Here is a 16,576-nt window from a genome sequence, read left to right as displayed (position 1 = left end):
GGTTTGTGTGAAGAAACCTTAATTCTTTTAATGTTAGGAAAATTATAAATTACTGTACTTTCATATATGTCAGTACAATGTATTTAATTAGCCTCAAGCCACTAATAATGTTTTATTCTGTTTTTGTTTCATGAAACAGGTGGCTGGCAGTGCACCCTACTCCCTGGACTTGGAGATGCTAACTAGAATTTCGATCAAGTAGAGAAGCATTCTGCAGACATTCAACTGTTCTTATGGACAGAAATTCCCAAGTGTGAGGGGATTTGACAAAAAACGGTTGTGAACTAGCCCAGACAGTGGACAGAGGGAACAAATCTGTATCAAACATACTCTGTGTATCCTATTAACCCAGAGAATTGTTGGAGTGTCATGAACATTCCTCTACCCTATGGACTTGGAATAGTAATCCAGCAATGAATAAATTATCAACAATGATGCAATGTAACGATTTAGACATTTCTTAATGATGTTTATTGAACTGGTACTCATAAGCTTGGCCTAGTTTGCACCATAAATTGAGAATAGCATCCTTGATGTTAAAGAAGTAGCTTTACTGCTATCTATAAAAAATCCTAAGATTCTTGACCCATACAACTGGTATAGCAACTATGTAATTGAAGTTTAGCTATCATGATAGCGAGAGTACTGACTGAGAATTATTCCAAGTCAGAGTAGCTTTACTTGTGTGTTTTATTATATAATTCTTATCACCAACAGATGTTTTCCTATCATAGTGTAATTGCGTTTTTTCATATATTGACAGAGTTTTCATGGATAGTGTTTCACATACTCGTCCCCAGAAACAAGGGAACATAAAGTGGCATAGAAAAGTTTCAGCGGCAGAAAATCTTTAAGGGTTGTCAATGTCCAAACACGGCTGACTGTTTATGCAGATAATAAACCACAGTGTTGCAGGCTTTTCCTTTAGGCTTGAAGTTTTCTTATGTCACAATCCTCGAACTTTCTCTGGAAAATATCTACCTTGACTGAAAAGGCTCTGTCTTGATGTTAACAATTAGAAAATTTGTATCACAAACCAGATAGGGCTTTATCCTGAAAAAGGACTTTTATATGTTATACCTTATTTTTGTGTGACTTCGCAATCAATAGGAGGGGCTCAAAAAATTATTATAATTGGTCTTGCCTCATCCATTTTCATGGGTGTAGAATAACCATAATATACTGTGTATCACTGAGGATTGTAAGTTTTTATAATATATATACAAATTTTTTTTGTCTTTCTGATGTAAAGGTGAGAATGTAAAGTCGGGTTCAATGTGAAACCTTGTTTTATAATTCCTTTGATCTTATCTTGATGCAAGTTCATTCAAATTACATTTGAATTTAGCACAAATAGATACACTGTTAGGTGGGCCTTTGTTTATACTTGTGTATGTAGATTAAACATTTAAAGGATTGATTCCTGTGAGGCTCATCCTGGATATATCTATGTCTCTGATTATGGTTTTTTGAAGACCTGACTTTTTGTACTACAGTTTTGTATTTTTTTCTCAGAAATGAAATAAACTTTTTTCCATTTTCTTATAAACTGTAAGTTTTTCCTTCCGCTGCAATGTCCCCTTCTCAGCCACCAATTTAGATTTTTTCATATATGGTTTTAATAACATTTTTCTCTCCTAAAGTTCTTATAGTTTACTGAAACCTATACATATAAATCTTACCTGGAAAGCACACTGCTCCTCTTATTTAGGACTCTGTACATAGCACTGCGGAGAGAGACGGGGAACCCAAGAACATAAATAGGGAAGTAATGTCCTAGCTGGGTCCCCTTGCCCAGTATAAAATCAAGGGGTGGTGCCCAGTGTCCAGTTCATCCTTGATGGTTTACCTTTTACACAGATTTCTGAGTATTCCACCGTTTCTTTTTGTGTAGTGAAATGTTGGAGTATGGTCGGCATTCAGACGCAAGGCAGTCTGCGTGCTACATCTGGCCACAGTCCGGAAACCACTACATTGTTAACGCGCGGTTCACGCTCGTGAACGTGAGTGTCTGGCTCTCATCCGAGAAGCGTCGTAAATGCCTAGCTCGCGAACATGAGCGTCGGCCTCGCAAACATAAACGTCATTCTTGTGAACAGCGGTCTCGCAAGCGTAAACTTCGCCCTCGTGAACGGGACCTTGATCCTCGCGACCGCGATCGTCGTCCTCGTGATCTAGAACGTGAGCGTCTGGACCTAGATCTAGACTGGGATGCTCGTGATTGTGCAGAACGCGATCACGAGACTTCTTTCTCCTCATGAAGAGGAACGCCTCCGAGGAGAGTGTTGAGACCTATGGTCTCGTGAGCATGAAGCTCTAGAGTGATGACCTACGATCCTGATGATCTTCAGATTGTCGCGAACGACGATCAAGAGAAGAGTGTCCTGAAGAGCGAGGAGATGGAGAAGCTCGTCCCCCATGCTGATGGTGGAAAGGTTTCCGTGGGAAGAAACAGAAGGCTGGAGGTTACAGGACAACGAAGTCCCAGGATGGCGAGTAGGATCGTTGTCAGTAAGAGGGCGTTGGAGGGGCGAACGCGAGCGATCGCCTCATCTGCGCGTGAAAGACCAAGGAAGTCCATCTGTCGCCCGGACAGATGGACTTCGGAAACCTCCCAAGCGAGAGATGTTGAAAGCTCTGGAGAAGGGTCCTTCCTGACACCGCGCTGAAAGAGATGAACAAATTCTTCCTTCGTAGGGATACAGAAACCCCTAAGGTTGGCCATACCTGCAAAACACCTGCAAGGGAAAATGGCTCCCAGGCAGCTGGGGGTGAAGTTGCTCCTCTAGGGGAAGCAACTACCACCCCAGTGCCCCGGGATTGCCAAGGAGTTAGAAGGTCTGCGCTGCTGCTTGATCATCCCTCGAAGGAGCACGAACGAGGGGCTTTACAAAGAGATTTGAGGGTGCAAGAAGTAGAAGAACGGACTTTCCTCAGCCCTGAGGGAGAGAGATCACGCTTAGCCTTCTTCTTTCTGCGCTGTCCAAATTTCTCCCATTGGGAGGCAGGCCACTTCCTACACTCTGTATAGGGCGAACCCTGCTTGCAATGACGTCCTCTACACGAAGGACACAGAGAGTGAGGGTCGGTATCCAGTGATGACATGAAGGTACCGCACGCAGCACCCTCGCACACAAGACAAGTCCGCATGAAGGCGATCCAAAGAAGCAATCACACCTGAAAAGAGAAAGATTAAAAATGTCCAATGACTGCCTTGGGAGGAGAGAGAGGAGACGTCCACTCTCAACCGAGCCAAAAGAAAAAGTGACGTAGCTCACAACTGTGAGAGTATGTCTAGAGGTGGCTGGGTACCCCCTAGCCACCCTCGGCCTACCCGCCCAAACGGTTAGACAGGGTTGCCACCTGGCACTTTAAGTCTAATGGCTACCTTCCAGCTTTGCTGAAAAAATATCCAAATAAATAGTGGAAGGTTTTTTAGTATGGGAACAAATGTAAAAATATAAACGAGCAAAGAAATATGAAGAACATAACTTAAAGACGTAGAGCAAACTTTTATTTACGAATACCACTGATAATATAAGAAATCTGATAATCCTCAGTAATACCAATGATAATATAAGAAATCTGATAATCCTCACGAATTCATAGAAAATGCTGTAGTTACTGTATATAGGATACTAAAATAAATAGCTTTCCCCAGAATATTTCAAGAAAAAGTAAATAAATAGGTACCCTAGTCTGAAAAGTGTTGCGTACGGGACCGATAGCACTTGCATAAACATATAAAAAGGATTTTTTATCATTAAACCAATTTATTTTCATTGAAAAACTATTTCAAAAATGAAATAAATGCATTCTCTTAACCAAAAATGTAATGATCTGAATTTCCAAAATTTTAAGCAGAAGTCACGAGTTGCACCCTCCTACTTTACCTTAAACCAGTTTTCAACACATTTTAGGAATATATCCTTCCAGGTGAGAACTACGTCTATAAATATGACATGTGGACTTCCTGAAGTCATTTATAATCTTATGACAATAATAATAATAATAATACAAGTAATCCTTGACAATTTTGAACAGTCTATTTTCTCTATCTCCTACATTTGTGCATAGATGTAAAACATCAGGGTATCTGAACAGGAATGTGTATTTATGAATGAATAAAGAAGTCTACCAATATACCAACCTTTAACCTGAAGCAGTGTTGTTAATGGTAAGAGGCCCAGGATCATAGTTATAGTTCCCCACATGGATAACAAAGCAATCTGGGCATCACTCCAAGAAGGATATGCTATTTTGACAGATTCTGTTATTGGGCCCCAAGTATTCCATACTGCACACTGAAAATACAGCATATAAAGTTATTAATAGAAAAATGTTATTTTATTAATAAAATAAATTTTTGAATATACTTACCCGGTGATCATATAAGCTGCAACTCTGTTGGTCGACAGAAAAACCTACGGTCAAAATACGCCAGCGATCGCTATGCAGGTGGGGGTGTACATCAACAGCGCCATCTGTCGAGCAGGTACTTAGTACTCCAAGTAAACAAAGAACCAATTTTCTCCTCGGTCCACTGGGTCTCTATTGGGGAGGAAGGGAGGGTCCTTTAATATATGATCACCGGGTAAGTATATTCAAAAACTTATTTTATTAATAAAAATAACATTTTCCAATATTAAACTTAGCCGGTGATCATATAAGCTGATTCACACCCAGGGGGGTGGGTAGAGACCAGCATTACATGTTTACATTATTATGAGCTAAGTATTTTGTATTTCATTTTAGCAGTTATTCAAAATAACAAACATAAAATAAATAAGTACCTGGTAAGGAAGTCGACTTGAACAATTACTCTGCCTTTTTAAGTACGTCTTCCTTACGGAGCCTCGCGATCCTCTTAGGATGCTGAGCGACCCCTAGGATCTGAAGTATCAAGGGTTGCAACCCATACAACAGGACCTCATCAAAACCTCTAATCTAGGCGCTTCTCAAGAAATGACTTTGACCACCCGCCAAATCAAGTAGGATGCGAAAGGCTTCTTAGCCTTCCGGACAACCCAAAAACAATAATAAAACATTTCAAGAGAAAGATTAAAAAGGTTATGGAATTAGGGAATTGTAGTGGTTGAGCCCTCACCCACTACTGCACTCGTTGCTACGAATGGTCCCAGAGTGTAGCAGTTCTCGTAAAGAGACTGGACATTCTTAAGATAAAAAAACGCGAACACTGATTTGCTTTTCCAATAGGTTGCGTCGATTATACTTTGCAGAGATCTATTTTGTTTAAAGGCCACGGCAGTTGCGACAGCTCTAACTTCGTGTGTCCTTACCTTCAGCAAAGCTTGGTCTTCCTCATTCAGATGGGAATGAGCTTCTCGTATTAACAGTCTGATAAAATAGGATAAAGCATTCTTTGACATAGGCAAAGATGGATTCTTAACTGAAAATCATAAAGCTTCAGACGGGCCTCGTAAAGGTTTTTAAATAGAACTTAAGAGCTCTTACAGGACATAAGACTCTTTCTAGTTCATTTCCAACCATACGATAAGTTTGGAATATCGAACGATATTGGTCAAGGCCGAGAAGGCAGCTCGTGTTTGGCTAGAAAACCAAGTTGTAGAACATGTAGCCGTTTCGGATGAGAATCCGATGTTCTTGCTGAAGGCATGAATCTCACTGACTCTTTTAGCTGTGGCTAAGCATATCAGGAAAAGAGTCTTTAAGGTGAGATCTTTCAGGGAGGCTGATTGTAGCGGTTCGAACCTGTCTGACATAAGGAATCTTAGTACCACGTCTAAATTCCAAACAGGTGTAACCAAACGACGCTCCTTCGTGGTCTCAAAAGACTTAAGGAGGTCCTGTAGATCTTTATTGTTGGAAAGATCTAAGCCTCTGTGACAGAATACTGATGCCAACATGCTTCTGTAACCCTTGATAGTGGGAGCTGAAAGAGATCGTTCTTTCCTCAGATATAAGAGAAAGTCAGCTATTTGAGTTACAGAGGTACTGGTCGAGGATACGGATACTGACTTGCACCAGTTTCGGAAGATTTCCCACTTCGATTGGTAGACTCTAAGGGTGGATGTTTTCCTTGCTCTAGCAATCGCTCTGGCTGCCTCCTTCGAAAAGCCTCTAGCTCTCGAGAGTCTTTCGATAGTCTGAAGGCAGTCAGACGAAGAGCGTGGAGGCCTTGGTGTACCTTCTTTACGCGTGGCTGACGTAGAAGGTCCACCCTTAGGGGAAGTGTTCTGGGAACGTCTACTAGCCATCGAAGTACCTCGGTGAGCCATTCTCTCGCGGGCCAGAGGGAAGCAACTAGCGTCAACCTTGTCCCTTCGTGAGAGGCGAACTTCTGCAGTACCTTGTTGACAATCTTGAACGGAGGGAATGCATATAGATCTAGATGTGACCAATCTAGTAGAAAGGCATCTATATGAACTGCTGCTGGGTCCGGGATTGGTGAGCAAAATATTGGGAGCCTCTTGGTCATCGAGGTTGCGAAGAGATCTATGGTTGGCTGGCCCCAGGTGGCCCAAAGTCTCTTGCATACATCCTTGTGGAGGGTCCATTCTGTTGGAATTATTTGTCCCTTCCGACTGAGACAATCTGCCATGACATTCAAGTTGCCTTGGATGAACCTCGTTACTAGTGATATGTCTAGACCTTTTGACCAGGTGAGGAGGTCCCTTGCGATCTCGTACAATGTCAGAGAGTAGGTCCCTCCTTGCTTGGAGATGTACGCCAAAGCCGTGGTGTTGTCCGAGTTCACCTCCACCACTTTGACCTGAAGCTTTTCCAGGTCAGACGTACTGCCAGTAGCTCCTTGCAGTTGAAATGCATTGTCCTTTGACTCGAGTTCCATAATCCCGAGCATTCCCTACCGTCTAATGTCGCACCCCAGCCTGCGTCCGAGAAGAGAACGTGGTTGGGAGTCTGAACAGTCAGGGGAAGACCCTCTCTAAGGTTGATATAGTCCTTTCATCAAGTCAGACAAGACTTTATCTTCCCGGAAACCGGGATCGAGACCGCTTCTAGCGTCTTGTCCTTTTTCCAGTGAAAAGCTAGATGGTATAGAAGAGGACGGAGGTGTAGTCTTCCTAGTGACACAAATTGATCCACGGATGACAGTGTCCCTACCAGACTCATCCACAGCCTGACTGGGCAGCGTTCCTTCTTCAGCATCTTCTGGATGGATAGCAGGGCTGGGGGCTGATCGTCTTGTTCAGCAACGTCCTCATCAGAGGGTTCCTCATCCGAAACTGATGAGGAAACGGCAACGGAGTGGGCAACGTCTGACTCGCTGAATCCGGTCGCACTGGTGGATGCGTGACGGAGCCGGACGCAATATCATGGCACTGCTGCACAGTCTGTGAACTGTCAACAACCATGGGTGCGCGAGGAAGTACAGCGTCAACCCGAAACTGTCTAGACTGTCTGGGTTGTGCAGTCAACACCCTACCGGGTTGCTGAGGTTGACGCACTGCGTCACAACAAGTCACCTCTGCTGGTTGTTGAACGTCCTGAACGTCAACAACCACCTCCGAGCGTCGCTTAACGTCAACGTGCGACTGGCAACCCACACTGGGTCGCATCGGTGGAGGAACCACCTCAACTGGCAGACGCAAGTAGGTTACCTCAGCGTCAACAGGGCGCACAACCGACCGGTTGGAAGGTTGTTGGCCAGAAGGAGGAACCACCTCAACTGGCAGACGCGAGTAGGTTACCTCAGCGTCAACAGGGCGCACAACCAACCGGTTGGAAGGTTGTTGGCCAGAAGGTTCTTCTCCGCATTTAAGTCCTCTATCAAGGACGCAAGCTTGGACTGCATGTCTTGCAGCAAAGCCCATTAGGGTCTACGGGAGCAGGTGTGGCAACAGACGGGGTTAGCGACTGAGGCGGAACCATTTACCATCCCTGAAAGCCTTGTTATGTGTGACATAATAGTACAGAAAAACTTCAAAGGCTCGACAAAAGTTGAGAAGTTGACCTGTGAACAACTTGGAGCGTCTCCTGGCTAGGCGCCAGGGCGAGTCTACCAGAATTGAGAAGTCTATCTGGGCAGAGGCATGAACTCCCAAGCCGAGAACTTCTCTCGTGTCCTATCAGACTCTCGCTCTATAAGCCAGTTTAAAAGAAGGGAAATCAAAGGCTGTATCCCTAAAACTCCTCCTGGTGCAAAAACCAGTCGCCTAGCCAACGTAACGCTCTCTAGGAGAGCGAGAGAGCACTAGCTTAAAAACAACGGCTTCGAAGTAGCTAGGCCTAGTGTAAGTTCTGACGTTTAGGCGAACGAGGAGCAGCAGTTACAAGATCCGGACGAAGATCCTTAAAAAATCATCATGATTTAATTAAACTCCATAGGAGGCTAAGCAGCTTAAGGCTCCTCTCCAAATGACAGAGTCCTCAACGGAATATCAGTAGGAGGGAGAACAGCACTTTCTCATCTACAGGAACCTTGTCCGATAAAAGCTAGGTTATCTCAGTGAGTCTCTCACTGGTGCATTAGTAGCAGACCAGAAGGCAACATCATGTAACTGCTTGACAGTCTGTGAACTGTCAACAACTGAACTGTCAACCACAACAGGTGCGTGAGGACATACAGCACTGGTGCATTAGTAGCAGACCAGAAGGCAACGTCATGTAACTGCTTGACAGTCTGTGAACTGTCAACAACTGAACTGTCAACCACAACAGGAGCGTGAGGACATACAGTGTTCACTCGAGACTGCTTTGACTGTCTATACTGAGCAGTCAAAACAACTCTAGAATGCGGAGGTTGACGCACCGCGTCAAAACAAAACAACTTAGACTGTTGTTGTACCTCGCGAACGTCAACGGAAGGTTCCGTGCGTTACTGAACGTCAACATGCGGCTGGCAGGGTACACTGGAACGCATGGGTGGCGGGACTCTCTCTGGAGTGCGGCAGAAGGTCGCCTCAGCGTCCACAGGACGCACAACCGTGTTGGTTGTAGGCTAGAGGTTGGTGCAGTGTCAACCTTCTCCGCACGAAAGTCCCGCATCAATGACGTTAACTGAGACTGCATGGTCTGCAGCAAAGACCACTTAGGGTCTACAGGAGCAGGTGCGGCAACAGACGGTGTGACTGCCTGATGCGGTACCGCTTTGCCTCTCTTAGGAGGTGAGCAGTCGTCGGAAGACTGCAGCGAGTCCGAACTGACCCAGTGGCTACAACTGGGCCGTTGGACTTGCGCGGAAGGGACCGACTTGCGCTTAATAAGCTGCGAGACCTTGGTCCATGGTTTCTTACGAGAAACCTCTTCCGCAGAGGAGAAATAAATGGGCTCTCTCGTCTTTGTGTGGGTGGGGCGATCTTGGGTAGATACGCCCGAAACCACGGAGGGAAACGTCTGTTCGTTGATCAAGGCCTGACGAACCCATAAGTCGTTCGACATTACTTCTCCCCTGGGCTTGGGAGCTTGCAAGAGGTCCTGGGCTTGGGAGCTTGCAAGAGGTCCCGGACTAGGTGAACGACAGGCACGAACAGACGAACCCTCGGACGCAACACTGTAACACTGCGCATATCACTTTATACACTTCGATTTTCTGTTTTGCACTTATTTCACTGAAATCGAAACTTTTACTGATTTCTACCTGAAACACGCAATTCTACCCTTCATTAAAAGGTAGTAATTGCGAAATCAGTCGTATAATGCAGCTCATTAATACTAGCAAAAAACAGAAAACATATAAAGATAAAAAATTCAGTGGCTGGGAAAGAGACTAAACACTAGTTCAAATAAACTACGTTTACAATCTCTCACCGCACATAGCCTGGGGACAAGAATAAAACCCTAGAAACGTTTTACCTTCTTCCCCGTACAGCGACTAGGGAGGAGAGTAACACGAGAAAAACGTTACCCGCTTGAACGGAACGTTTTCTCTCCTCTCTCTCCCTCCGTCTCTATCTCTCTCTCTCTTTCTCTCTTGATTTCGCACCTGAGAGAAGAGCCCAATTATATATCGTCAAAAAAAACATGTTATTTGACTAAAGGAAAAAACTGAAAGGTTTTCCAAATAAAAAGTTCCTTTAATTTAGAATTTAAAACATTTAAGCTAAGAAAGAATGAACGAAACGTCAGAATCGATTTACTCTTACTGCAACGTGAAACCGTGATACACTCTCTCTCTATCGTAACAATAGAGCGCATGTTGAACGTCCTGAACGTCAACAACTGCGTAGTCTAAAAAACTAAACGTTAGTTCATCTTTGAAAACTGTACGAAGACTATCAAAGAAATTCTTTCATAAAACATTAAATTTAAAAAGTTTTAAATTCTTTAAAGGCTAAATACGATATAACGGGCTCAACGTTGATTAACTTCGGTTCCAAGTTAGGACCGCCTACTATCAGGAAAGGTCGCATATAAACAAAACATAAAAATTTATTTTTTATAAGTTTATAATAAATGGAAAGTTAATCGAAGAGGCCTAATAAAGGCGGAGAGATATAAAATATATAGATCTATAACGTGTTAAGCAAAATTACTAAAAACCTAAACACACTTCCGTCTAAGGGAAGGGTCGGCCATTTAAAAGTGAAAGAGAGTCCATACTCTCTTTGTCACCATAATTAAATCTATCCAAAACGAGTTCAAGTTTTGAGATGAAGATAAAACACCTGCATAGCGAAAGCTCAAAACTAGAATAGTGTACTTCACCAAATAGTTGTGAAAACAAATCCAGTTAGTAACAGCGTATTAGTAGGTCTTGCCGGTAGCCCGACAGAGAGAAAATTGGTTCTTTGTTTACTTGGAGTACTAAGTACCTGCTCGACAGATGGCGCTGTTGATGTACACCCCCACCTGCATAGCGATCGCTGGCGTATTTTGACCGTAGGTTTTTCTGTCGAGCAACAGAGTTGCAGCTTATATGATCACCGGCTAAGTTTAATATTGGAAATTTTTAAGTATTTCATACAATAAGAATACCTGAACTGTAATAATCTACTGTACTTGATTGACATTAAATTAAGAAAAACTAAAGTGTTTGTAATAAAATCACTTTTCATTACGTACTTTCCCAACAGGAAAAACAAAAATATGACAAAATTGGAATTACACTACTGTAATTTTTATTTTTCCAAACTATACACACCTGCGTACTTTACTTAGGATATATGTTTCAACGCGAGCTGGATTTAACCATAAAAACTTTCACTCGTCCTCCGCTAGTCAGAGGGTGTTATATGTAAAATGACAAATTTGGAAGTAATTTGTAATTATCCTAACAATACAAACCTGGAGCTATTTATAGTGATAAACTTTCGGCGTAGCTGGAAGACGAGCCATAATATATTAGGCGATGGATAACAACACAACCGCTAGTTACCGGAAGAGGTGGGGGTAGACGGACGGCTAGCCCTCTCATTCACAAACCTGGGTTGTGCACCCACTTTGCTTGCAGGCAGAACTTTCTTGGAAGACAGGTGCTGGCAGGCCAATCTGTATAAATAGCTCCATGTTTGTATCGTTAGGAAAAATACAAATTACTTCTAAATGTCATTTGTTCCGTCATTGACATGGATTTTTCTCCGCACAATATTAGATCGTAACTGGTAGGAACCCACGCACCTCACTAAAATTTCGTGCTCCGCACGACTATCAGCCTCTACAAGCTATGCATTCATGATACTAGCAATGTGACTGGTCAGGGTATGAGTTCCCCGAGTCATAGGAATCTTTGAGAGTACCATAGACATTACACAATACCCCCTTGCTAGAGGTATTGGGGATGCAACAAGTATTATCTCTATATTAGGTTACACAAGAGAAATGGTTTTTACCTGCAGATAAGTGAGCCAGAAGTGCTGAGGACCCTGGTGCTGATTCCCCAAAAGAGGGGAAGGTGAAGAAAAGAAAGGAAGCCTGTTATTTTTATTCATTCACCCAGACTAATCCCAGTTAACCTTAGCCCTCAACCCTCTGCTACTTGCCCATCAAGGAGCTTGAGGTGTTTAAACCACTTGTTGTGCAGCCACCAGAGGAACAATGGAAAACGTTTCCACGCTCCTCTGGGTCACGTCTTGCCGGTAGTGGGCGGTGAAGGTCGTCTGACGCTTCCACATGCCTGCTTGCAGTACCTGTGCCACAGAGTAGTTCTTTTTAAATGCCAGGGACATTGCAATGACCTTGACGTCATGAGCTCTGGGTTGCCGTGGTATAGGAGGGTCAGGATTTATTGTCAGGTCGATGGCCTTGCGAATTCAAGCCGTGATGGTGTTTTTCATAACCCTCCTCTTGACCTTCCCTGTGCTGACTGAGGGTGCCAACACAGAGGGGTGAGCTGCTGCTGTTCTCTTAAGGTAACACCTCAAACTTCTCACTGGACGGTCTGTATCATCAGTTACGGAACAAAGACTTACAATCTAGAAGGGTCCAAATCTAGGATCTGGTACTCCCGGATTATGAGTCTTAGCGATAAACTCAGGGAATAAGTTGAGAATTACCTCTCCCCATCCCCTTGAATGGGCAATGTCATAGGAAAGACCATGCAGTTCACTAACTTATTTGGCCGAACAAGTAGGAACGGGAAAACGAGTAGGAACACCATCTTCAGAGTGAGCTGGCCATCTGTTGAGTGCCGTAATGGTTCATAGGGGGGGCACCCTTCACTGATTCAAGGACAAAAACCAGGTTCCACAGAGAAGGTCTAACTTATGACTGGGGGTAGGTAATCTCTTAACTTCATATGATTAGAGAAAGTTTCAACGAGGAGGAAATATCTACTCCTTTCAACTTAAAGGTCAGACTCAAGGATGAGCGGTAACCTTTTTCTGCCAAACCGAGAGGAGTATTTTTTCTGAAGGTATTAAAGAAACTCTCCTATTGTTGGAATAGTGGCATTGAGGGGAGAGATACCTCTTCCACTACACCAACCACAGAAGACAGTCCACTTAGCCTGGTAGACTGAAGCTGATGATTGTCCAGCCATCCTTCTCGCAACTTGTTGCGAAAATCCTTTCTAAGTGAGGAAATGCTTGCTGGATAGTCTATAGGCGTGAAGCCAAAGCAAAGCTACGGTCTTGAGGAAGATGTTCGCATGAGGCTGTTTGAGTACAGTCAGACCTCGTTCTTCGCGAGTCAAGTTACAGATACAGGCGCAAAGAGCGAATTTTCGCAAATAAATACTACACTAGGGTTGGCTAACTCCTAACCTAAAAAGTCAAAGCCCTCTTGCCACAAGCGGGGGCCAAAGCTGATGATTAACACAGTAAATACTGCCTAATATTGTTTTAATTTGGTTTCTAGAACAGTTTATGAATATATGTACAGTGTACAGTACATTTGCACACATGTACACTATGTACTGGACACAGTAAGGTTTCAGTACAGCATTGTGCTAAGGTAAAGTTTACCGAGTCATCATCATCCCCTTACTGTTTTGTATAACAAAAGTTGCTCCAACCTAGTGATACTGTCCTGTAACTTAATAACCCCTCGCCCGGGCTACTATGGGTGTTAGCTCAGGATCAGGAGAGGAAGAACCCTTTGAATTGAATTGAATATGGGATTTAGGCATTAAGCCAAGCACTGGGGCATCAAAGGCCATTCAGCACTATATAACGAAAATCATTCAATCATATCTGTACACTCACACCATTTAGTATCATTTTAACCTTTAATACAAATCGTAACACTTTCATACAATAAAATCTAGATGTGAAATAAATAGGGATTAAAAGGGTAAAATAAATAAATAAATTAATAAAATCAATTATAGCTCGTAATATAACCCAATACTTTGTATAAATTTTCTCAAGTTCAGGGTATTACAGTTTTCCCCCAGTATATCTCTTAACGGTTTGTCCTGGAGTAAATGTGTCCTCCTCTGGAGATTAAAAACAGGACAATCGACTAAAATATGTTTAACATCCATTGTCACTTGACAGGTATTACAAAGAGGGGCCTGTCTCCCTTCCCCACTCTTCATTAAATAATTGTGCGTTGCATGTGTATGGCCAATACGCAGCCTAGTTAAAATAATGGTATCCCTTCTACTTGTAGAATTACAAGATGACCATTTATCCACCAATGGGTGGATTTGTTTCAATTTTGTATTGGTGGTCAGTTCAGACCATCGAGCTTGCCACTTATTTTTACAGTAAAGATGAATCTCACTTTTAAGATCTTTGTAAGGAATACTCAAGGGGGATGGATTACTTAGCCCTGAAGCTTCCTTTGCTGCCTTATCTACTTGTTCATTCCCATCCACCCCAACATGGGCAGGGACCCAACAGAAGTGAACACTGATACTCTTCCTAGATTGCAGAAGTACTAACCAGTCCTGCACCTCTTGTACTAGATGATGGCCTGGCATAATTTGTTTTAATGAGAGTAAAACACTATTGGAATCCGTAAAAATTGTATAAAAACTATTTTGGTTGCCATTTTTAAAAATATGTTGGACTGCGAGAATTATTGCGTACAGCTCAGCAGTAAAAATTGAACAAGAGTATGGGAGTTTCCTTCTAATAACAATATCCCCCACCACAGCTGCGCTTCCAACTCCTGCAGCCGATTTGGAGCCATCTGTAAAAACATGTTTCCCATGATGTTGAGCAGCATGATTTAAAAACTCACTTTTCATTACCCTACTAGGTAAGGTATTTTTCCCTCCTGCCGTAAAACATACTTTAACAGGTGGATTACACCCATAGTAGCCCGGAGTGGGGGGGGGGGGGGTCTTCAACGGAAAATCTTTCGAAAGCCGAATGGGCTTTCGGGGGAAGGCCTCTATGCCAAGCCATATCGTCCTGATGGAAGGTTCTTATTGGTAGCTTTCTAAGGGATATTTGGCTACAGTGATATTCCCAGAGAATTAACCTTTAGGTCTCCAGAATTCTAACTCCTGGCACGAATATCCTTAAAATTTTACTTAAGGATATCGAATATCAGGGGACATATATCCTGATACGACACATGGCAATCTTCACCCCAAATAGCGTTTTCGTTTCGAGGGGGAAGAGTGGCGAAAATAGAAGGGGACCCGTTATCAAGGTTACCCTTCCTCCCGTACTATTACGAGTATCCAAGATGGCGCTCATTCCTATTTTAGTAGCAATTGCACACGGTTGGTTTTCTCTGTTATCTAACGTTTTTTATCGTTATTGAGAGGATTTAATATGCAATCTCCAGCTGCTTCTGCTTCTGGAAAGTTGAGTATTTTATCTTTAGTGTATAATTTTTGGTTCCTGCATCACAGTGAAATTAGCTTAATTTAATGTGTTTTGGAGCTTGGCCAGTCACAGGAGGCGCCAAGGGCGCTGTCGTTCGTTATGCATGTGTTATTTAGTTAGCAGAACAACATTCCCAGTGGTAATAGCATTAATAAATTGTGAAAGCTATTTAGGCACAATTATACTAGTAAAGATATATTATGCATACAAATTTCCTCTTCCTTATGTCGATCGTATACGTTAGAGTTTCGGTGATTTAGGTAACCGAGATCTCGCCCTGCGCTAGGCTACCTAACCTATGCGCATTAATATACTTTCATTATCCCCGGTTACTCTCGTGTATCATTTTATCGATTCAACAGGAGATAGTATATCTCCTAGAATTACTTATATACCTCGATACTCGTCTCCTGTGGAGAATTAAGGGTAATCCCTCTTTCCCTCTGAGTGCCGCCATAGGCGACAACCCTATCTTGGTCTTGCCATAGAGTAGTTCACTCAGACTTGACTAGGCTAGTGTTTTCTGTCTCCTACCTTTGCCGGTGAGTATGCCGGCTTGGGTTTACAACAGAACCTCAGAGTATTCAGTCTTTCTGCCGGCGGCCAAGCGGCAGGGTGAGTAGTTACTCCCCTGCTGGCTTAGTGCTGCTGGCATGGGAGGCTAAGCCTCCCTAGGCCGCACTTGAAGTGGTAGTATGATGCCGCCACCTTCTCCCCTGCGGTCTAAAAGACTAGTCCTATTTCGGCAGACCCTAGGCTGAAGAATAGATATTCTTCTGCTGCCTAGGATGGCGCCGATACTGAAACAATGTTTCACTCCTGTGTGGAAATGGCAGCAATCCTGCCGCCTTCTTCTACACTTGATACAGGACCCTTTTCCCTCCCCTCTCTGTCCCTTAGCAATGGCTTAGCTATCGCAATCCTGTGGCCGTTGTCCTGCAATCTCACCGCTTGCCAGGTAGATTGTGGTGCCGGCCGGGCTTCTACATAAGCAGCTGTAAGAGTCACTCAGTCTTTCCCTTATGGACATAGGCTCCAGGAAAGGTTGTGCCGGCTGTGACGGCTGCCGGTGGGAGACCCCTCCGCTGCTGAGTGTTCTTCAGTCCTCTCTTGGACTGCCATCCACATTCCTGAAACCGGCAATGCCAGCAATGGATCTTGTGGCTGGATGGAAGCTTGAATGATGCATTCTCCACTTCCATTTGAACCCTCATTCTAGAGGAAGGCAGTAGGGTTATATAACTACACCCTTATTTATTGTAAAGATACATTTTAATAAGGCAGCCCTTCACTCCATGCTTTCTCTCTCTCTGTCAGCTAGTACCACCAGGTACTAACCCAGCCGGCAGTATGTCGGCTGGACTGGTGCCGTCAGGTACTAACCCAGCCGACATGTGGTGCCGCCAGGT

General features: G+C 43.5%; 1 protein-coding gene across 3 annotated transcripts in view; it reads right to left on the bottom strand.

The window, feature by feature from the left end:
- LOC137634088 (solute carrier family 49 member 4 homolog) overlaps positions 1–16,576 on the bottom strand; it is a 78,774-nt gene that overhangs the window by 38,490 nt on the left and 23,708 nt on the right. For all 3 annotated transcript variants that reach the window (XM_068366307.1, XM_068366306.1, XM_068366305.1), the window contains exon 4: positions 4,151–4,304. In XM_068366307.1, the coding sequence (XP_068222408.1) occupies positions 4,151–4,304 (154 nt within the window). The remainder of the gene's footprint in view (positions 1–4,150; positions 4,305–16,576) is intronic.

The sequence above is a fragment of the Palaemon carinicauda genome, chromosome 44 (genome assembly GCF_036898095.1).
Source record: "Palaemon carinicauda isolate YSFRI2023 chromosome 44, ASM3689809v2, whole genome shotgun sequence".
Lineage (NCBI taxonomy): Eukaryota > Metazoa > Arthropoda > Malacostraca > Decapoda > Palaemonidae > Palaemon > Palaemon carinicauda.
Note: the sequence above shows the minus strand (reverse complement) of the source record. Positions and strands in the feature narration are given on the sequence as shown.